This window comes from Falco punctatus (assembly GCF_963210335.1).
Source record: "Falco punctatus genome assembly, chromosome: 4".
In the NCBI taxonomy this organism is placed as follows: Eukaryota; Metazoa; Chordata; class Aves; order Falconiformes; family Falconidae; genus Falco; species Falco punctatus.
Genome location: NC_137583.1, coordinates 43442389 through 43465358, shown reverse-complemented (window position 1 = coordinate 43465358; position 22970 = coordinate 43442389). Strand labels below are relative to the sequence as shown.

The following is a 22970-nucleotide window of genomic DNA, read 5'->3' as shown; positions in this document are numbered from 1 at the left end:
GTGAGAAGGAGGATGTGCAGGATGTGCTGGTTTCTGGAATTATCAGTTTTGTTCATCACTACATTGTATAACTTGGGAATGCTAACATTGCACAGCCTCTTTGCTACCCTGTGCAGAGCCCATTTCTTTGGAACAGTTAACCTTTAAAAACTTTTTTGTTCATACTTAGGTAGTTTTCTCTGGAAAACACCAGCTCAACAAAGATGACATCATTTTGCAGTCAGAGGGCAGATTCCACTTTGCTGATCACGGGAGAGATGAGGCGTTGATTGGAGTATCCTTAAGAAATCGGAGTACAGCCGATGGGAAGAACTATTCTTTGGAAATTGCAGTGAGTTTTTAGTTATAGTGGCGCTGGGGTCTGGGTTTTGGTTTTCAAAGGGCTAATGCCATCTACCGTCCAAACTGACCAGGTGCAGCCAGTGACTTTAAAACAGCAGGCAACATAAAAAATATTCCCGTTTTTTTAAAATGTGTTTTTAAAGGAGCAGTTATGCAATGTACATGCAGTATGATCAGGAGAGAAAGGAATGCACCAACATTAGTTATCTGCAGGGCTCAGTGAAAAATATAGTGTTTATCAGCTAAAGTGTATAAAAGCTTTAAGAGGCCGTGTGTGTTATAGCTCGCCTTCTTCAGCATGACTGGTCTGTTTGGTGAAACATGGGGTTTTGCACCATAACAAAAAAGAAAAAAAAGAAAAGAGACACACAAAAAAGTAATTTGCCAGGAAATAGAACTGGCCTTAAGAAAGACACAGAACAGCTAATATGATGCTCATTCTGATGCAAATTTCTTCCTTTTTCTCTCCCCCTCGATTTTGTATTTACTCTTAATTTTCTGTGGAATTAATAAGGTGGAAAAGCTGATGGTGGCAATAGTGGAGGCAGTAAATTAGTGTGGTTGGCACCATCCAAACCCTTCATGAGAAGGAATATGGGTTATCAGTCATAATTAACTGAGACAATAGGCCACCCCTTAACAAAATTATCATGATTTAATGAGTAACAGGCTAAAAGAAAATACTAAATTATTTTTCCCTCTTTCTTTAGAAAGAAGGGAGATGAATTATCAGCTGCTCTATTTGGCCTTTCTCTGGTTTTTTTTTGGAATAAGTGGCACAGATGAGAGCCTCACAGGGAACTGAGTGTGAGAGTATGCCTCTTTCTTCCTACCATTAACATTCTGTCCACGAGCCTTGTGCTATCCAGCCCTTCAGCTCTTGAGCCAATCATCCTGATGCTTGTGCCTCTCAAAAGTGTAACTCCTGTGTAGTGCACAGGCGTTGGAAAACATTTCCCTCACCACTCACCCTTCTGTGGGAAATGCTGATATTTGAGTATCATCTCTGAACATTCTTTAATTCTATGTGGTGGCTCTGAATAAATCTTCTTCCTTTATGGCTGCAGTTAAGAGCCTTTGAAGATATTCAGCTAGACCTGACAGGAACTGCTTCTTCCTCATCCGTTCAGAGCCAGATCCTGGTGGAGGGGATTATTGATCAGAAAGAGAAAGTTAAAGTAGCTGCTTCCAAAGGAAAGGAGTGTTTTCAGTACTACATGGGGTATTTGAAAGGTATGTACCTTCACGGATGATGTTCTTAGTCATGTAATTTAGTTTTAGGGTAGTCCTGCAAGGAGCAGGGAGTTTTGGACTTGATGATCCTTATGGGTCCCTTCCAACCTGAGATACTCTGTGATTCTATGATTCACAGCTGTCATTGGCACGAAGAGGCAGGAAGAAAGGCTGTGTCTCTCTAGTGCCAAGCTAGCTCAGTTTCATGGCGATCCAAGCTATGATCTTTCAGATAACGAAAAGCTGATGCTTAAAACTTGCTATACAAAGGTCAGCGTTAGAGACATTTGTGTGATTACTGGCCAGGGAAGGATTATAATAGATGGTGATCAAAGATAGGATTAATTTCATCTTGGTTTAGCCATCTTAAAGTTGTGTGCCCCATTTAAGATAAACATTACATTCCAATTTAAATGAAGGGAAAGAGAAAGGCTACTCCAGAGGATGACTCTACCCCACACAGAAACAGGTGTGAAATCATCCTCTCCAGGTGGTTCTCAGCAGCAGTCAATTCTGACTGACAACAGAGAGGGAACAGGGCTGTTGGCTTAGACTTTACCTAGATTTAGATAACTAAACTCAGATGGAATGAGACCTGCTGCAAATGCTTACTATTGTTACTCACCCACCTTTCAACCTCATTAGATTTGTGTGCAAACCAGGTAGATCTGGTGGTATGACAATTGTCTCAAACTCATGTTGCTGACAATCCCAGTCCTAGTTTCAGTTATGGATTTGCCATTCCACAGTTCTGCAGTGGAATTTCTCTCAGGTTCATGGCCTCACGTTTAAGTGCTGTGATGTATTTGAGATTAAGACCATTAGTTTGTGAATTACTGAAGTCAGAAGTTTGTAGAAATGATTCAGCTCAGCTCTCAACCCAGATTCTACGTGCACTTATCAACCACTTCAGCCTCTGCTCATCAGTACTTGGGCAGAAAAATCGTGTGTGTGCAGTAGGCGGATAAGTGACTGACTCACTTATGGCCTAAGCAGTTTTGAAGCATCAGCAACAAGGGACAGTGCAAGACTCAAGTAGAAAACAGATTTATAGTAATCCAGCGCTTGCTTTGCAGTAGCAAGTCTGTATCGATAAATCATTCACAAGCCGCTCAGAAGAGAAGCAGCAAACACTAACACTGATCTGATTTTCTGCTGGTTATCTCTTCTTGTTTTTTTCCCCCCAAACACTTAACACACTCAGACACTGATTGATCACCTAAGTAATTAAAAAGCTGGCTTTGAAACAATGTCTGTCAGTGTTCCTGTAAATGTTTTGTTCTCTAAGGGGATTTGGAAGAAGGAATGGAAGTCAGTGCTTGTACTTACGGGCAACAGATGGCTACTATTAATACCTATCTCAACATCAACGGTGAAAGGCAGGAAAACATGGGACAAATGACTCTAGCAGCTGTTAATGGAAGCTTGAGTTTTCTGGCTCATGGATGCGGGGATCCAGTTCTTAAGGCTGAGGTGAGACCCTTCAGCGGCAGTTAATTGCTGTGTGATTTTTCCAGAATGTTGTTTAAACAACTTGCCAGTTTGGTGGAGCATCTTCCAGGTAGGCTTCAGGTGTGAGTTCTGGTGAAACCACAGGTGAATCAGGTGAAAAGGGGAATTGTGCAATTTTTTAAACTCATAATAACATTATTTTTCACTTTGGTGTGAAAAGATAGCATGGTGAGAATTACAAAGTTCAGCCATACCTAGAAAGCATAGAAAATATGGGACCCTCTTCTAAAAGGGTGTATCCTCTGAAGAAGGTAAGTAAATAGAGAGCAGCAGTAATGTGCCAGGGCTGCTCAGCATATTGGTTATAAAACTAAGACTGGTATTCCTGAACGTGCTTTTACTTCAAATAGGGTTTCGCATACTTTCTGCTTGGAGGAGGCTTTTTGGTTTTTCATCCTTAGATTCTTCTGTTCCCATTTCTAACCATTGAATAATGCAGACGTCATTTCACCTGAGAAATGGGAGGCCACTGTGGATCTTTGCTGGCATTTAGACCAGTACAAACTTCAAGTGGTTTGAACCCAGCACAAGCAATTCTAAATCATCAACTCAAGGTTTTTATTCAACTTCTCACAGTACAAACTTAATGAAATTGGGAGCCTTCTGAAATCCAAACTGATGGAGAAGATGAAGAAGTTTGATGGATATATGTGGAGATTCAGGAGATCAGTAAGTATCTGTACATGATCTGTGAAAGCACTGTGGAATATTCATGCAGTGTTAATTCAAAATCATTATACTGCATGCAGTTGTTTTGTTTTGCTCAAATATTTAAATGGTTAAGCCTGTGCTAACCTGCCCTTCATACATAGACAAAAAAGCATGTTTCATGGTGCGCTGGTTTTGGCTGGGGTAGTTAATTTTCTTCATAGTAGCTGGTATGGGGCTGTGTTTTGGTCTTGTGCTGGAAACAGTGTTGATAATGCAGAGATGGTTTTGTACCTGCTGAGCACAGGGACTTTTCTGCTCCTCACCTCACCCCACCAGCGAGGAGGCTGGGTGTGCACAAGAAGCCGGGAGGGGACACAGCCGGGACAGCTGACCCCAGCTGACCAAAGGGATATCCCGTACCGTACGATGTCGTACTCAGCATATAAAGCTGGGGGAAGGAGGAGGGAAAGGGGGGACATTTGGAGTGATGGCACTTGTCTCCAAGTAACTGTCACATGCGATGGAGCCCCGACTTCCTGGAGCTGGCTGAACACCTGCCAGCGGATGGGAAGTGGTGAATGAATTCCTTGCTTTGCTTTGCTTGCGTGCACAGCTTTTGCTCTGCCTATTAAACTGCCTTTACCTCAACCCACGAGTCCTCTCCCCCCTCCCACTAGGGGGAGCGGGCGAGCGCTGCGTAGGGCTTAAGACACCAGCTGGGGTTAAACTGCAACACGTAGTAAAGGAAAGGCCTGTATCTGCACCAACACGGAGGAGTTAAGAATTTCCTTGGAATGGAGTCAGAGCTTTGCTTGTGATCACTCTGTATGTTTTGGTTGTTTTTTTTTTTTGAATGACTGTAGGTGCAGCAAGTTGATTTTCTGTCTGAAGCAGCCGGCTGGCCTTCGATAGCCTTGCAGAAGTTAGCAGGATTCCTCCACAGCATGGGTAGAGCTGCTGCCCAGATGTGGAAGCAAAGTGGAATCAGGCAGATACTGAGAAGCAAGATCCCGCTTTACCTGGATAAAATCCAAGACATTGTCCAGCAAATGCAGAATGAATTGCAAAGTAAGCAAAACCATGCAAAGCAGGGAGAACAAAGACAATGCCAGTGCAGGGCAAAACAAGCTTCAATAAAAAGATGCTGAGCCACACAAAATTTTTATTTTGATCTAGCAATTAAGTGATGACCTTGGCTCTTAGTTTACACAGTGGGAGCCTTGATACAGTGTCTAAGTAGCCTCAGTGTAACCACCTTTCTAATGAAATCATTGAAGAGGTGCTCTCTGGGACACAGGGGTTGGTTCAATCGGATGAGAACACAGCCCTATTGCCTAAGCAGAAGCATTTCTGCTAACAGTTCCCTGGCAAGCATTTCCCCGCAAAGGGCAGTTCATATCCATCCTTGAGTTTTGAATGCCTATACTAATTGGATTTCACTTGATCTGTTTTTTCCAGTAGCCACTAATTCACTGTTCAGCTGGACTGTGGCCCATATTGAAACCATTGAGAAATGCGGTCAGCTGTAATTAGCTGAGAGAACCTTCAATTCTGGCAAGATTAAAACCTCACTTTGGGCCACTTACCTCTCAACTCTTCCCACTCAAAAGTGGGATTTAGTTGATATACTGTGTTTGAGATTAGTTGTGACCAAACTCTCCTGTTACTCATGGAGCTGTACAGCTTTGATGGTGGCATACTGTGAAGCATTCCTTACATTCTTTTGGAAAGCAGCAGTGTATTTATAAGGGTTATGAGTGGATCAGGGTTATAGCCAAATGCCTCTTTCCATTTGTCAACGCTGCCCCCACACAGCTGTGAAATGTGCCCAACTGCCATGAAAACAAAGCTGCCTTTCCCTGTTTGCTGTGTCCTTCCTTCAGGTGCAGGCTGGAAGCTGTGGGGAGACAAAGAGAGCCACTTCATAACATACTAAGGTTTGTTTCATGTGATGTGTTTGCTTCAGAGCCATTATCAACTTTGAAGGATGCCTACTATGATGTCACCTTGAAGCCACTGGATGAAGTTTGGCAAGAGAAGACAGAAGAGTACATGAAGAAAATCCAGGCTTTTATACCCAAGATTGTAAAAGATGCGTGGCTACTGGAACCAATCCAGGTGGCATTAAAGGTTGTGAAAGCAGGCTTGGATATGGTTGGTATAACTCAATTCACCATTTTTAACGGTCTGAAAGACCTACAAATTTAAGTCTCAGCTTGAACTACATATACACAAAAATAGTTTATATCATTGTTCGTGGAAATAGCGTGGTTATATTTCCACATAACAAGCTTCTACACAGCTAATTCATGGTTCTCAAAATATTTGTCCTGCTTGGAAAGCAGTAGTTCTCCAGCTAGAGGCTCTGTGGTTTTACTAGGAAATCACAGCAACATAATCTATTGTTCATGTAGCTTTTGCTTTTCTTCCATAGAGAGAAGGGTTTGTAATTTCAACAAATAATTTACAAATACATTTGGACTCTTCTAGTTGAAATGAAGAGCATAAAGCATATATCATGACACCAATTTATATTAACAGAGATAACAAAGCTTTGCAAGCTACTGAAGCGCATTAGCTCAGTGAAGTATTGGTATAACATAAGTAATGTTATTTTAGGAAGGATGTATTCCTGTCCATTATTTGTTGCTGCAGTGACTAGTGTCTCTCCTCTGGATACTAACCTCTAAATGACAAGATGCTGTCAGGCAAGTGACAAATGCAAGAGCAACCAAAGTGCGATTTCACTGACTATTGATTTAAAACTCATTATCAAGCACTGTGCGTGCCCTGAAGCCATACTGAAGTCAGTTTTGTAATCTCCTTTTCTGGCTCTCCAACAGACTACACAGCAGATGCTCAGGTGGGCAGAGGCCATGTTTGCTAGAGCTGTGAGCAAGATCCGGAAGCCCTTACTCAACCTTTACAGTTTTTCAGCCAGGTAACTGGTGGGTTTTGCAGGATCCCTGCTGCCGGGGAGCGTTCTGAGCGGTTGTGTGCATAGTTAGTCTTCACATCACTTGCATGCTGAGGGCTGTGGACAACCACCCGACCATTCACATTGGGCACATAGCATCACAGTGTAATGCTCATTTTTGTTGGCTACCAGGACAGGCTGCATTTCAAAAGAAGCCGCTCAGCAGCAAACAGAATAGCAATGGCTATGGTAGCTGGCCTTAGATGGCATGGTGCATTGCAGGGCTTAGCCATTGTTTATCTTTGTTTTGCCATTCTAACCAGACTGCAGTTCTTATGAATATTTCACTTCCATGTTTCTAATAATAAAGCAACTGCATTTCATCAGCTTAGCAGATAAGAGCACACGCTGTTTTGTTTGTATTCTACAGGAACTGTTCGGTGACTGTAAAACTGCCAGTACTTCCTAAAGCAGACCGCTCCCTGGATCTGACAAATATTACTAATTATCTCATTGAAGAAAAGGTAATGAGGCCTCTCCAAGACCTCTACACTATCAACATAGTTGCAGAGTATTATAAATTCAAGCGATGGATGATGGAGAGTCCCTTTGAACGTAAGCCCTTTCAAAGTGCTGCTTTATTTTGTAACTGGGTCTATTTCCACTTAGTTCTAAATTTTACAAATTGTATTTGGGACAGTAGTTTACATAGAGATGGTTGCTAATTAATAATTGTCCTATAAACTTCATATATAGTCTTGTAAAACAGTAATTGTATGTATAGTATCTACACTTTGGGTAAAACTGTAATGCAGTAAACACTCTTTTTAACGTTCGTGCAAATTTTGCAAATCTTTACACTTTCTGCTCTGAGACTAAACATCAGCAAGTGCTATTTATGTGCTTATCTGCATGCTCTTGTGAATTGATACTATGGTTCAGTGCCAGTCATACCTGTTGGCCCCAGGTCTTGCCCTGGAGGCTTTGTCCACACATGGAAACTGGTGATGTTGCTTCTGTTGACTCGAGGAAGAAAAAGATCAGCCCTACCAAAACGTCAAAGGCAGTATTACCTGAAAAAGCATGGCTAGATGCTAGAAGACTGCATTTACATCCCAGCTGTCCCTTATAGATAATGGCTTTTCCAGAAAGAGCCATTTTTAATGGCTTCCTCCCAGTAAGCAGACACCGAGAGTAGATCCTAGTGACCAAAAAGTGTAAGTGATCTATCAGCAGGGTTTCCTGGACTGCAACTCTGTTTTGATGCTCTGATTGGGCAGGGTAGTTCTTTTGAGCCAGTTAATATTTGTGCTGTTCTCTGCATGGGAATGTGGAGGGGTGGGGGTGGGGGCCGAGGGCAGCTTACAGGTATGACTGTCAAGTCGGATGACTAGAAATCAAGATGAGCTTTGAATCCTAATTCATGTTTCTCTAAGTTTTAGGACACTCAGGTGGATCTATAATGAAAAATGAATTATTGGATTGTTTCTGGGGAACTTTTTGTTGCAGAGCAACATTAATTAAAATGTAGTAACAGCTTGAGAAATTATTTTAAGAGTATGCAGCCAGGAGCTGTTTGTGTTGCAGTATGCCAGTAGTAGCACAGCACTTGCTACTCTGTGGAAAACTTACTGATCTGAAATACTGTTCTCCAGATCACGCTATGTTAATGGGAACCAAGCATCTTATGACTTTTGATGGAAAAATTTACGATTTGGCATCAAAGTGCAGCGTACTTCTTGCCAAGGATTTTGTTCACAATACTTTCACTGTAATACTAAACGAGGAAACTAGTAGCTCAAGATCACTGTATGTGGAGATGAACCAGACTGTGATCAGTATCTACCCAAGACTGAAGGTAGGAGGGAAAAGTCTAACGTTCTCCCTTTCTAGACCAGAAATTATATTCAACCAACGACCACCACCACCGCTGCCAACAACAACAAAGTCTTAAAAACATTAATGCACTCAGGTGTAAGTGCTAGAAAGTAACTTTTTAAATCAGGAAATATCTCCCCCAAACAAACCCAATTTTAACTCAAGGGCTGCCCCTTTGCTGTCTGGGTACTTAAAACAGGAGAGGCTTGATGAACTTTGAACTTTTCAGTTTTCCTCTTACATGGTGTAAGAGAATGGCAGTGAGAGGTCTGGAAAACAAACAGGGCCCATAACCTCAGTGTACCTGGGAGGCTTTTTGCTTTCCTGCTCTTTCAGCCCCATTCTTATTCCCCTAACTCTGAGCAAAGTTGACCCCATCCCACCTGCAAACCCAGGCTGAGCTCACCCATCGTTGAACTTTCATTGTGACATATTTGAAATTTCATTTTCATTTTAAAACAGCTATCCAAGATATATAACTTCTCCTTTATGGAAGAAAACTGCCAAGTACTGGATCAGTCCCCTGAAAAGAATGCCACTAATCCAATGAGAGAAACCAACACAATAGAAGTGTCTAATCACAAAGGAGTTTCCGTCTCTTGTGACTTTCAGTATGACCTCTGTACTGTCACCCTGGCTGGCTGGCACCATGGTGAGTACCAGCTGTACAGCTTTTGTCAGCTGTTAGCATTTTTCTTTATCTCTGAATAATCATCACCTGTAGTACCAGCACACGGGCTGTCTTTCACTTGCTTTTCCCCTCTTCATTTATACACTCCCTGGAAATGGCCCTGGGCGTTCCCAGTTATTGCCGGTACAGCACAGGAGGTGTTGCTCCAGGAAGAAGAGCAAGTGCTTATCTAGGTTACTGTTGTTTCAGTGCAGTAAAGCAAACGGAAATGGAGGGTAGATGTAACACAGGCAGCCCAACCCCAAACCCTGCGTGAGCACTGCTCTGTAGCAGGTTTTTTTTTGTCATACCTGCAGGAGCACAAGAGGGAGGCCTAAAAGCTTCCAGGTTTTTTTGGTATATACTTGGAATACACTCCTGTCCATATGGCCCCATGCTATTCTAAAGCTCAGACTCCTGAGACTAGCAGGTCTCAGGTCAGAAGCAAAAACAGCAAGCAAACAAGATGGCAGTGCAGTCTGAAAAAAATCCATAATGGGCACCTGGGCATACTTTCCCTCTTCCACAAGACAGCCACGTGCCGCTGTATAGAATAACCAGAGCCCAGAGACAGCTTCTAGAACTCCCCCGTGTCTACTCGTGACAACCGTTCTACTCCAGCGTCCTGGTTTTGGCTGGGATAGAGTTCATATTCTTCTTAGCAGCTGATATTGTGCAGTGTGTTGGATTTAGTATGAGAATGATGTTGGTAACACCTGATGTTTTAGTTGTTGCTCAGTGCTTACTCCAAGTTAAAGATTTTTCAAGTTTCCCATGCTCTGCCAGTGAGCAGGTGTTGGGATGGAACAGGGCCAGGACAGCCCACTCAAACTAGCCAAAGGGCTATTCCATCCCATAGAACGTCATGCTCAGTATATAAACTGAGGGCAGTTGGCTGGGAGGCGTTGATCACTGCTCAGAGACTGGCTGGGCATCAGTCAGTCGGCTTGCATTGTGCATCATTTCTTTCTCCTTTTCATTACAGTTGTAGTTATTATTATAATCTCAACCTGTGGGTTTTACCTTTTTCCAATTCTCCTCTGCATCCCACGGGGTGTGGGGTGGGGTGGGGGGTGAGTGAGTGAGTGGCTGCGTGGTACTTAGCTGCTGGCTGGGGTTAAACCACAACCCCCATTTCGATTTCATTCCAGGTATTTCAGCTGGGCTTTTTGGTACCAATGATAATGAAGCTGGAAATGAATGGACACTTCCTAACCGCTCCTTCGCTGGCAGCGTGCACGAGTTCTCACAGAGCTGGCAGGTAACAAGCTGAAGGGCTTTTCCCTACAGATCACCACGTGCTGCAGCCAAAGCACAACTTCTAACGTACTGTTTGGGCTCAGATGAACTAAAGCTAGATACTGAGAACAGCAGCATACTCTGTGTAATTCATTTTCCCGTCTTTAACCAGGGAAAAATTTGTACATATTTGCTAAAAACCATGCAGGAGCTCCCTGCAGAGAGGTGCTGTGTGTTTTTGGCCTAAGTGGTAAGATAAAATACAGAGGCTGCTTCTATTAGAAGAAACTGATGTTGGAACTAAGTATCTTTGATGTTTTCCTGCTTAGAACACCTCTTTCTGCAATGCAGAGCCACATGGTACTTGGTCTGTGACAAATCCACATGATCATCAGTCAGGCCACAGTTTGTACCAGGAGGTTTTCCCTCTAGGTTTTCTTTAGGGCTGGGTATGCTGAGCCTCTTCAGTTTTGTTCTTCCTCCTTTTCATCTCACCAAGTTATAAGTTATTAACTTGCATGAAATGACTCCCTATAACTATCGTAAATAAATGCTGTGACTCTTTTACACCAGTAATATTATACCTCTTTGCTTCAAAGACTTAATCTTAACGCATGTAATTTATCATCAGCTGAAAATAATCTAAATATGAAACATGCAGGTGTACATAGCCATTTGTGAATGCAACTGACCAAAACCCCCAGCCTTAATGTGCTCTCCAGCCATCTTGACAGAACACTCTAAATCCCTTCATGCCCAATTGTTAGAAGCTATTACCAAAAAAAAGAAAACCAGCATCTTACTACTACTAAGACTTTGAGTCTTCCCTTTATCTTCTCTCACCAGAAGATATCAGAGTTCTGGGCACAGAAATTCTGCTATTTTTCAGCTTTATGTCAGTACTTTACTTTAAAAAAGGATTGCTTCAAGTATCTTGTACTTCTCCTTGCTGGGAAGATGTATCTAATTTAAGAGTTTGCAACCTCTGTTTATGTTAATAATAGGGTGGGATCATGACATGTAGGTGTAGTTTTCTTAATTGCTACAAATATTAACTTCTATAATATATCCATAAAAATACAACCATTTAATACAAAACTACCCAGAGACACTGACCTAAAAATAATAATTAAAAGCCATACATAACAAACTTACCGTCATAAACGAGCTGGGAAGCCATGTATGTCCTTCTTCAAGTGGCATAATGGCTGTGCTTACACTGTTGATTGGTACACCTTATTTGTAGGCCATGGCATCTTTGCAGAGCTGTATACTGCCAAGAAAAATTTATAGATGAGACTAGCTGAACTCTGTGCTCTTTGCAGTCATATCCCCTTCGAAAAATAGTAGCAAAAAGACCGACTTGCCAATAATGTACTGCTGTCATACATCATTAAAGCGGTGGCCAGAAATACAGATGTGCCAAGTCAGGAGCTCACTCAAAAGTCTTAGGAACTTTTCTAAAGCAGTAGGAGATGATCCAGTGGCAGGAGCTGGTTTAGGCAGTATATTCGGCTGTGCAGATAAAACAGAGCTTGCAAAAATCCTTCCTGGCCAGAAGTTTTAGCACAACTATATGTGATACAGAAAATAGAAAACGCGGTTTAAATCTGGCCAGGTATCAAAGCCTGAAATAAAAGGAGTGAGTCATCACCCTGCATTGCTGGGGTCCCCTCACACTGCACTAACCGGGGACTGGCAGCTCGCTACCAAGGGCTCTGTTACAAGCCCTTGTCATACACTGACCTCACAAATGCCACCGGTGGGGTTCTAGTGCTAACGAGAGGCTGCTGTACGAAACATGGAAGTTAGTGAGGACACTGCAAATGTCTGCTTCCTGCAGGATGAGCATCACCTGAGAGATTAAACAGGTAGTTAATTTTTCTTAGTAATTAAAATAACTTGAGCTTATACTTGCTTAAAGAACTTCTAAATTCAAAGATTTGCCAGGAAATTACTGATTAAAACCCCACTAAGTTGCTGATCCAATACAGAGTACTAAAACCAGTGTTTAGTCAAAACAAATCCCAAGACACTTTAGCTGACGCTGCTCTTCGCTAGTTCAGCTTTCAAGTGGTGCGCTAAGGAACCTTACCTGAACCACGTACAGCAAAAATCCATTCCTATTTTATCGTCCAAAGCCTTGTAATTGTAGGCACCTCCAGTTCGGATTTTTGGGGGTTTTTTAAAGCCTTCTTGTTGTTTGTTAGCTATGAATAACCCAGCAAGGATATGAAGATTTTTTTCTCCCAGCAAAAACATCTAGTAAAAGCACAGCTCTGATCCGTCATACATAAAGACAACTAGCCAACAACGTACTGTCAGCAGCCACATGCTAAAATCCTTCAGTGAATAACAAAATCAATAGAAAAAGGAAACAACGTGCATACTTCGTAATATTTATGAGATACACGTTTTTGTTGAGGAACAGTGCAAGGTACTTCTCAACATTAATGAACAATAAATGTTAATCAGAGCAGTGTACTGAGCTGCCTGCATCTTCCTTCAAACCATCTCACTCTTGGAAACCTGAAGAATTCATGCTACAGTAATGTCTAAAAACACAAACGAAAAACTTGCGTAATTGTGTTTTCCCAGGTGAACAAGTGCAGACCGGTGCAGAAAAAAGTGAAGCAGTGTCCAATGACAGCTAAGCAAAAAGTCTGTAAAGTGTTTTTTGAAGAGTCACGTTCACTTCTCAGGAACTGCTTCAAAGTTGTAAGTATAACTTCAGCCACCAAAGGAATATCCACATACCCAAATGTCACACTTCAAAGGACTATGTATAATTCTTGCAAGGCTATAGAACTTCAGTTGCGGATAACTTCAGAAGTAATCTGAACAACAATCCAGACAGAAAAAAAGGTGTTGTATTTCCATAAATACGAATTAAGGTCCTTGACATCCACAAAACAGTGCCATGACTCCTCAGCATACCAGTCTAGAATTTGGAAAAAGAAACCCCTCAGCCTTAGGAAAAGAATAAAAAGGGCAGTGGGGGGAGACACAAATGGAACTTCCTTCTCAGGTTGCCCGCAGGTGTGCTGCCAGGTGGCTGTCGCAGAGGAGGTGTACGCCTGCACCCTGCGCACCCCTCTAAAAAGTCCTTTCTGTGTTACAGGTGGACCCTGAACCATTCTACAGCATGTGTACACGCGACACCTGTGACTCACACGAGCTGAAGGCTGCCTGCAGTTTAGCAGCAGCTTTTGTTCATTTGTGCAACCGAAACTTTGTCCCTGTGGAAATGCCTCCTCAGTGGTAAGTCTCATGTCTTTTCATCCTCAATATTCTGACTGTGTTGCTCCATTACTTACATGTCTGCTACTCAAGAGCACACGAGGAAATAAAACTAATGAGTCTGACCATGGGCATGAGCAAAAAAGGTCCTATTCCTGGAATTACTCTTCTTGCTCCTTCTCCATCTCACCCTTCCTGCAGAAGGAACACCTGCAGTAGCACACCGTAACCCATCTAATACATACTTACCCCCGGCCTCCTTATTTCCTCCTCCGTTGCTGTGTAAGAGGTGGCAGAAGGATACTTGCAGAATATGGTGTGATTGCTCCTAGGAGTTCCACTTCTCAGATACTATTTTTGTTGCTTTATTTTTTCTCTGAATAATGTGTTTGGTTCATGTTAACAGTAATAAATACTACAGTGACCTATTTTTGTCTCTTCTAATGAAATTTATTTATCTTTAAACTTAACCTAGAATTTCAAGATTATCAATACTTGTATTTTAACGCAGCTGTCATCTGGATGGCTGACTTCTGGGAATCTGTTTAAAAATGCAAAGAAAGCTGAAAAGCCTGAAAAGAGCAGTAGTGCTGGCTTGGAATTTTTGAATTGCAATCCTTGCTCATTTCTGTTGTTACTGTGTGAATTAGCTCTGGATCCTCACATTTTCAGTGAAGGTGCGCACAGTGCATTGCACATTGCTGCAAAGACTAGAGTAGGACAGTTACTGCTCTAAAGAGAGACCGGAGTCACTTGTTCTGCTGTGTGGCAAGTGCAGAATTTGGGGAAAGAATTGTTCTTATGTAAAGGAAAAAACACATCAAAGTTCACAACCCCAAAATACTTGCTAGTAACAAAATTTAGTCCCCTTATTTCTTTTCTTGAGAGTTACTGCACAGTTCAGCTGCACAGCTGCCATTTCCAGTATGCGTTACCTTACTCCAGTCAAACTTGGCTATATTACAGTCCAAGTACCTAAGGAACAAATGGCCATCCAGGCCGGAGAACAGCAGTGATATGAAACAACTTACCCTTTAAGGATGGTAGCATCTATATATTTCAGCATTTTCTGTATTATGTATATTCACAAATTTGCACTATACAGCTTGTCTGCAGGTTTTTTGTTAAACTCTGCCTCCATTGCATACGCTGCGTACAGTACAGTACCTTTGTTGAACTACAGATTGCTAAATAACAATACACAAACAATGCTAATTTGTACCACTTGAGTAATACTGACGACCCACACACTGCTGTCTTAACAGAGGTGACCAAGATTATCTCCAAAACTTTTTATTCATCTGCATTCTGTTACTACTAGCTTAGACAAAAAAAAGCAGAAAGCCTTCTCTGACATTTGCTATATGCTTATATCTTTTTATTGAATGAGAACATTAAAGGAAACACACATACAAACTATCAGTCATACCAATGACTGATACACTTGATCAAGTGATAACTAAAGATGTAATTATACCTTTACAAGACCGCAATGGAAACATTTACTCTAAGTAAATGACAGATTCATGCAAATGAGCCAGTTATGCTTTTACTTGAAATGAAGCCCTTGGGTTTACATTCCTAACTTTACGCACCATGCTTTGCTAAGCGTAATTAGAAAACAGGGTGGGTTTTGTAATATATGTGATGACTATTGCATATATTCATTTACATTCGTAAACTCACTCAATGGAATCATTTGGTGACTACAAATATATTTGTGATAGGCTTAAAAAAATATTTGCAAGTATTTGCTGAATTCTCACCCATTATGGAAGGGAATAACTATCAAGTATCTGTAGATGACTGTATTAGCCATAAAATAAAATCCTAGAAAAAGAATGCTCAATTTCTAAGTGCACCACATGCATACACTCCCACATGCAGCAATATTGGCACATGTCATTATCTGCCTTACTCATTCACTTCACCCAGAGTGTAAGCAGTAGGTGGCCATGAAATTTCTGGGGAGTATCTTGTATGCAGTACACTGTTTTAGCTCCAGTAGAACTCTTCAACATACATGTATGAAATACAGAGACAAATTTTGTTACATCTGAGCCTGAATATTCAGTTGAAAACAGTTTTAGAATGGCTTGGTAGCCAAAAGACTGAAGTCAGTGAGTGCTGCTAGTTTACGTTATCTCATTTCTGGGGAAAGGGATTGGCGTTCCAGTGGCTCACAAGCTCAGTTCACAGCAGTAACATGCTATGAACAAGCACAGCATACCGGGGATGTACACGTGACTAAACACATTTAAGACAAGAAAGACTTCTTCCCTAGTCAGCTTACTTTACGCATCCCAAGTTTGGACATCATGTTTTCATTAAGTTGTGAACCAGCTGAGGAAGTCCTGAGGTCTCTCTGTGGGGAATAACTGAAGGGCTGAGTAAGTCTTTAAATATGTAAACACACTAAAGAGGGAAGTGTAACAGACCAAACTGCACTAAGAGAATTTGGTTTGATATTGTGAAAGAGTTTGCAACAGCCAGGCTAGTCACGCATAACCAACAGCCATCTATGGTCATGAGAACCAAAGAGAACGCTTCAGCCAGAACAGCTACCTCTGCACTACTTTCTAGAAATTCGTTCTTGTCCAGGATCTTCCATTGGATAGCTGAACTAGCCAGAGCCTATAAACTTTAGTAATAATGCTACTCTTTCCCTCCTAAATGTGATTTTATCATCAAACCTGAAGAAAGACCCTTACCTCTCTATTTCAATATAGCATATCCAAGATAAAACTCTATCTAAAATGCTAGAGTACTTTTTCCCACAGCTTTTTGACGATGTCATAAACATAGTTGATGCTATTTTTCCCTTCATAGATTTCTTGTAATTCAGAATAATAGCAGCTTGTCATACGTGTCACTTGTTACTTTCTATCCTTCAAATACTTACCAGCCCCTTGACTGGATTTCATCTCTTCTTCATTTCAGCTTGAGCCAGTTCTGAATGGCAGACACCAGCCCTGAAGATGGAAGAACCCTTTCAGCACCCGAAAACAGCTGGTTAGGTAGACAAGCTAGAAGCAACAGTAGGTAGAACAGTAGAAGTGTGAATGAATTAGTGTTAGGACTATCGTTATAATGGAGCATATACAGTATAAAAGGAAACCTTTTCACCCAGAAACACCTAAGGGTAAGAGGAATGATTTCACTGCAGTGACAAGAAACTATAATCAACTGGAAGAAACTGGACATAAGCGTATCAGTTACTTCAAGAAAGTTCCCCCATTCAGTGGCAAAATGGCCCCTTCATAAGCCACGAACCACAGCATGGATACATTTAAAAGATGACAAAAGGTCTTTTCCAGCTCAGATTAGAACAAGTGTGCTGCACTGTGAAAGCAGCATATCAGCTTTGAGCCTGTGCATAGATGCTGACTCCTTTTTTCTCCAGAACTGACACTCAGCCGTTCAGTAAATTCTGGAGAAAGTGACCTTTTTCCAGGGAAGTACCCCAGCACGCAAGAGGGCTAAGATAGAAGTAATGTGTTTAAATAATTGAAAGCGTTTAATCATTTTTGTGCTGGTTGATTTTTCCCTTTTTAATGTGTAAAATGGCTCCGATCTTGCCTCACGGCTTGCTGGAGAGTGGGAACTGCTCATTCTGATCACCCACCCACACCCAGCTGACCTTGAAGGACCATAGCATGGTTAAGTCAGTCATTCTTCCAAGTGTGAATATTTTTAGTGCCTACAGCTCACCTTCAACATGGCCTTTTTGTAGGTGACACGCAGAAACTCCAGAGCTACAAACTTCACAGACATTTATGCACATCACGCAAACTCTTACGCCCTAAAACTCGGTAGCAAAGTGTTGGTTTTGAGGATCTAACACAGGCCAAGGAAGTTTGAAATACACAGAACCTCACATTCCTGCCAGCTGTGTTCCCCAGATACTGGTATTTGCGTCAGGACAAGTGTAACTACGTTCCAGTTACGACACAGCTACTGCTGAGCACACAGAAGCCTTCCTGCAATCTACAGCCATTCCCCTGCCCTCTCCAAGGTCCCAGTACCAAGCACTCTTAGAACAAGATCCCAGCTTTGACCTCTCCCTCCGCAAGACAGCACTAGAGAAGCCCCTCACCCTCTAACATCTCAGCTACATCCTCTGCTATCAACAGCAACAAAAATCACAGACCAGCCCACACTCTTCCGTAGAACTTGAAATGAGTTAAGGTGTGGCAAAGGGAGAGCTCCTGCTACCCAGTAGAGCCCTACAGTGCCAAACTGTTGAGAACCCAGACAAGGCAATGCAGCCCGACCCTTAAACCTAGGTGGTACAGAAGCCACCAACAGCCACAAGCTGCATCAGCCACTCAGGAGGCAAAGCACAGCTAAACTCCAAGTCACTACAAGTCTTTTGTTTAGGAGCTTGACGTTCAGCTTTGCTACGGGCATCTTTTGCTTGGAATTCCTAGGAAAACACTTCTCAATGTGAACTGTCATAAAAGCATCCAGTCTTGGCTTTAAAGCCCTTAAAAGTTACTGGGTTTACTGTTTTACTAATGTCATTGCAGGCCTTTCTGATGCATTACTTCGGCAGCACACCTTCCAGTCAACCGCCAAGCAACATTTATAGCTTTGTACTGATCAAATATGTGACACTTGCTGAGAGGATGGAACCAGAGTTTAGGGTTTTCAGTGAGCTCAAATGCACAGTACAGAGGCAGACAGATACTGAAACACACTAAATCAAGCAGTGAAGAGATCCAGATCTCATTATGCTTAGAACTGACTGTTAGCAAGGGAGCAAAGAAACCCGATGCTTTCACTCATAAGCCTCTGGATAGGAGAGGGTGGAAAAAGATGCAAATAAGTGCTCTACAAATCCAATCAATCCCTACGTAAATACAATCCAATCCCATATAGATTCAACTTTTCAGATGCATTCAGCAAATATGCCTGACTACCAGATGGATTGACAGTAGGTTCACTCCTGACAGCCGCTACATGGTGCGCACACTACGTATGGCAGGTGCTACAAGCCGTATTTAACTTTGCTGTGGATTTACTGACACTAGCAAGGATCCAGCAGGGTTTTACTGCCCAGTCAAAAAGCATGGCAAGGTGAACTTACTTGAGTTAACATTTGTAAGTTGAGTTCAGGTTCCTAGTGCAAGAAGCATTCAGATGGAAAAGTATCTATCAATGGATAAAAAGTTGCCAGCCAATGTGCTGACCACATGGATCATTTCTGAAAGGCTACAACATTGCACAAGTGGCTATTTCCCCCCAGCACTAATAACAATAAATAAACCCAGACTGCCAAGATTCTGTCCATATGTGTGTTCTGGCATTTCATCAGCAGGGTTTCAGAGCACAAGACTTCCATTATACAACTGCCTCTGATGTGGTCTGGTTTGGAACACTAAACAAGACTGGAATGCACCCTGAAATCCAGTCCTTAATTTGTAAAGGTCTTGCTTAAGGATCTACTTAAAAGACAGAATTTAATTTCCATATGCTTTGAAAACAGAATCCCACAATTTTAAAATTTAGTTACCACTTGATTCGTGTCTTAAGTTGTACAATCAGAGAGCATCTTCCCTTCCTATATGCATTCCTAATTAATATAACTCTAGTGCTGGACAATATAGTCCTGAACTATAAAGTCATACCACACAGACAATACAGTGCTTCCTTTAGGACTCAGATTCTTTTTAGACAAGTGGGGAAATAAAGAATAGTAACAGTTCTGCTTTTTGAAGGCTTTTTGATTTCATTTCATTGGGTTTTTCTTCCACAAGAGCATAAAAGAAAGATAAAAATAAAATATATTTAAGAATTATTTAAACAACTAAAACCAGCATACACTGGAACAAGAAAGGAAACCTTCAAAGAGAAAAATGCACTCAGGCACAGCAAGCCTGTTTCACGAGGCGGCAAAAGTATTTGCATCTTGAACCTGGAGAACCTATTCCAAGGAATCCTGCATAGCATCTTTTCAGTTAATTTCACTTCTCTGGAACACAGGGGCTATTTATTATATCACTTTCAATATTTCAGAAACACAGAAACCAGAGAGGTATTTAAGTATGAGACTCCACTTATGGTTAGAAAGAGACATCTGTCTTACAAGTAGAGTTTACTTATATGGTTATTACTGAAAGAAAAAACACAGGCAAAGATGTTATTTCCAACCAGTCTAAATGGACCAAAACACATTCTGCCTTCATTCCACATACTGAGTTCACCCCGGTAACAGGAGTTCTGTGCAGCCCTTGCTGCCAATACAGTGCTATAGGAACGACTATCTAAACACCTATTCCTAGAAACAGCAACTAACATATGTTGAAACACGTAGCATTCTTAACAGCATAGACAAGTTACTCGGAAAGCATCAAAGTAAGTGTTTCTCAGATATTTTAGTATAAAAAGAGACTGTCAGAGTTGAACATTGTTATTATCATCAGATATGTACCGATCCCTCCACTTAACTCCAAGCCCAACTTCTCAATTTACTTTGGTTTACTCCAACAGTAACTGGTGGTTGTTTGAAACCACAAATACACGGAATAGCTCAATGTCCTGCACAAAAAAAAAAAAAAAAAAAAGAAAAAAAAGAAAAAAGAAGAAAGTACATTTCCAGTTACTTTAGACAGAAGAAAAACGATCTAGGGGATGACTCTGTGCAAATCCTCCACTTCAAAGTTCCACATATTCTTATGCACAGGGTTTTCAGAAAGATCTGTCATCTTTATTGCTCGAAGAATAGGCTCAGGACTGCAGGACTGCACCACACCCATCACCATTACGTATTTCCCTAAAAAACAGAAGAACAAGTGTGAAATTGAATTAAGCTTTGTCTTTTCACTTTAATTCAGAAAGCAAAATATTGAAAACCAAGTCCTCCTGTTTGAATTAAAGCTGCCAGTATGTGCAAGAAAACTCGAACTACGATAGCTTAGAACTAAATTTCAGAAAAAGGTTTCATTATCCATACAGCCATTTTTTGCAGTAGATTTTACTAGATTTTCACATACAGTAAAAGTCATAACCAGCACTCGATTCCTTGTTCTGCCATGCAAGAGGTCAGAGGACAACTCAGAAGTCTGAAAATTAAGGAACGTGACTATTTTGTTCCGCAGTTCCCGCAACGCTGTAGTAGTTCCAGCACTTCTCCAGTTCCAGTTCACCCTACTGGTGAAGGGAAGCAAAAAGGAGGGGAAAAAATTCCCTACCCTTGTGCCTAGGCTCACAGCTCTCTGCGCCGCCCCTGTCTGGCCGAACGTTTCCCGCAGCTGGAGCAGCGGGAGCGGGCTCTGTCCGCACGGCGCTGGCGGGACAGGGCAGCGCAGGGCCCCGCGCGCCCCCAGACCCACGCGGCGGCCCCACCTGACGGCCCCCGCGGGTGGGCGCCGCCGCAAGGCCGTGCCCCCAGCCCCGCCCGCCCGGGCGGCCCGAGACAGCCGGCGGGACCGAGCCCAACTACCTCAAAATGGGCGCGGGGAGGGGAGGGAACGCGCCCCGGGCCGCCCCCAACCGCGCAGCGCCCGCCCCGCCGCCGGCCCCTACCTGCGCTGAGGCAGGGCCGCCCTTTGGGCACCTCCTCCACCCCCAGCACGGTGAAGGGCCCGCTGCCGTCCTGCAGCCGGGCCGAGCCGCCGCGCCCGCCGCCGCGCTTCACCTCCAGCACGGTGCCCTGCATCCACACGGCCCACAGGTGCAGCGGCGCCCGGCCCGCCTGCGCCCGGCCCAACTGCCACGTCCCGCCGGCGCCCCGCACGGCCTCCCGCAGCTGGGCCGCCAGCACCTTCACCGGCGGCCCCGGCGCGGAGCCCGCCATGCCGCTGCGGCGGGGGGCGGCGCCAAGGGCGCGCAGCCGCTGAGGGCGGGGCGGGGCTGGGCGGGAAGCGGCGCGCGGCGGCGGCTGAGGCGCCGGCAGCTGCCGCTGAGGGGGGCGGCCCCGGCGGCGGCGCTTTACAACGAAGCCGGGGGTGGCAGCCGGCTCGCTTGTGCGTGGCCGCCCAGCCGCGCCCCTTCGCTTCAGCTTCACACGAGGGGCGGCAATTCACGGTAACTGCGGTGCGGCGGGCCCGCCGCCCGCAAACCGCCCGCCCGGTTCGCCAGAACCCACCCGCCCCCCCCCCCCCCAGCCGGCACACCTGCGGCCGAGCTTTCTGCGTAAAAAACAAAGGGCTTACATGGAAAATGAAGCACTTGGCAGGGGTGCGCTTTGACGCGGGTTTTTTGACGCAAATGGCGAACCAGAGAAGCCGCTCCCGGGTGGCTTACCTGCCCCGGCGAGCGCCCGCCTCAGCGCCTCCCGGGCTGCAGCGCCGGACTCGGTGGAAAGTGACCCCGCAGGTCACCGGCCGGCTGGGGCCGGCGCCCCCTCTCCCACCGGTGGCAATCAAGAGCCCCACCGGAGTTCTAGACCAGCAGGTTCTCATTTCACCTGAATTCTGTTCAGGATTGACTCCTTTACCTGCAAAAAAACTAGTCAAAATCTGTTTGGGTGGTTTGTTTTGAGCAAAGAATACTTCCTGCCGTGCCAGCTCCACCTGAGCAAAGCCGCCCCGCCGCCTGGTTTCTGCTCTGTGCCCCCAGCCCAGGGTCACCTCGTGTCACACTTGCCCACGCTCCCTCCCAGGCTGCTGGAGCCATCCCAGATATTTTCCCATGGTATTTCTTCACTGCTTACCAATAAATGATCCCTTAATGTTTACTGTTTAGTTGACGAAGATCCTCCAGTTTCATGGGAAGAAATGAAAATGCACGTGCCGATTTTCTCAGGGATGCCTTCAGGATATCTTTTTTTCTTTTTTAATATATACTTACATGGAAATCTGGAGCATAATGCACTGAAAGCATAAGCAGCTTTAAGCTGGGAGACTTTAACTCCAAGGCCTTTAAGAATTTATTTGCTCTCTGTTTATGTTACAGACTAGCTAATTCACTTTGCTGCAATCAGAAATCCTTGAAATGTTATGGTTTCCTTTGGGTGGCTGAGTTGACATTTCATTCAGGAAATAAGCCAAGAAATAAGATAATGGAAAAACAGGAGGATGGAACAAAGAAAAAGAAAATAATCGGGAAAAGCAAGGGGATGGATTCCTCAGTTTCACAAATTTTATTACCTACAAAAGTGCAAAATAGGTAAAAACGCACGTAAGACTGACTCCCCTGTCATCACTCTTCTTTAAAGCAGATTTTGTTCTCCATTAAAATAGTCAGTTACTTTAAAAAATCCAGTTTTGTTTTGAGTAGCAGAATACATCAAAAGACCTTTTTTTCTACTCACCCATCATGTTATGAATTATTTATTCAGTATAT

General features: G+C 43.3%; 2 protein-coding genes across 2 annotated transcripts in view; one reads left to right on the top strand and one right to left on the bottom strand.

The window, feature by feature from the left end:
• Positions 1-19389, top strand: part of LOC308063603 (uncharacterized protein) — a 109460-nt gene extending 90071 nt beyond the window's left edge. Inside the window, exons 60-73 of the mRNA XM_080386787.1 lie at positions 170-331; positions 1410-1575; positions 2864-3048; positions 3664-3756; positions 4602-4806; positions 5705-5892; positions 6582-6679; positions 7086-7270; positions 8311-8513; positions 8996-9185; positions 10355-10464; positions 13041-13160; positions 13564-13703; positions 16623-19389. Coding sequence (XP_080242913.1) covers positions 170-331; positions 1410-1575; positions 2864-3048; positions 3664-3756; positions 4602-4806; positions 5705-5892; positions 6582-6679; positions 7086-7270; positions 8311-8513; positions 8996-9185; positions 10355-10464; positions 13041-13160; positions 13564-13703; positions 16623-16638 — 2061 coding nt within the window. The 3' untranslated portion in view covers positions 16639-19389. The remainder of the gene's footprint in view (positions 1-169; positions 332-1409; positions 1576-2863; positions 3049-3663; positions 3757-4601; positions 4807-5704; positions 5893-6581; positions 6680-7085; positions 7271-8310; positions 8514-8995; positions 9186-10354; positions 10465-13040; positions 13161-13563; positions 13704-16622) is intronic.
• A 375-nt stretch (positions 19390-19764) lies between these two features.
• Positions 19765-21545, bottom strand: RMI2 (RecQ mediated genome instability 2). Its single transcript, XM_080386872.1, has 2 exons — positions 21210-21545; positions 19765-20457 (listed from the first exon to the last, which is right to left on the bottom strand). The coding sequence occupies exons 1-2, from the start codon at positions 21478-21480 to the stop codon at positions 20309-20311; spliced, it is 420 nt and encodes a 139-aa protein (XP_080242998.1). The 5' UTR covers positions 21481-21545; the 3' UTR covers positions 19765-20308.
• Between the last annotated feature and the right edge of the window lie 1425 nt (positions 21546-22970).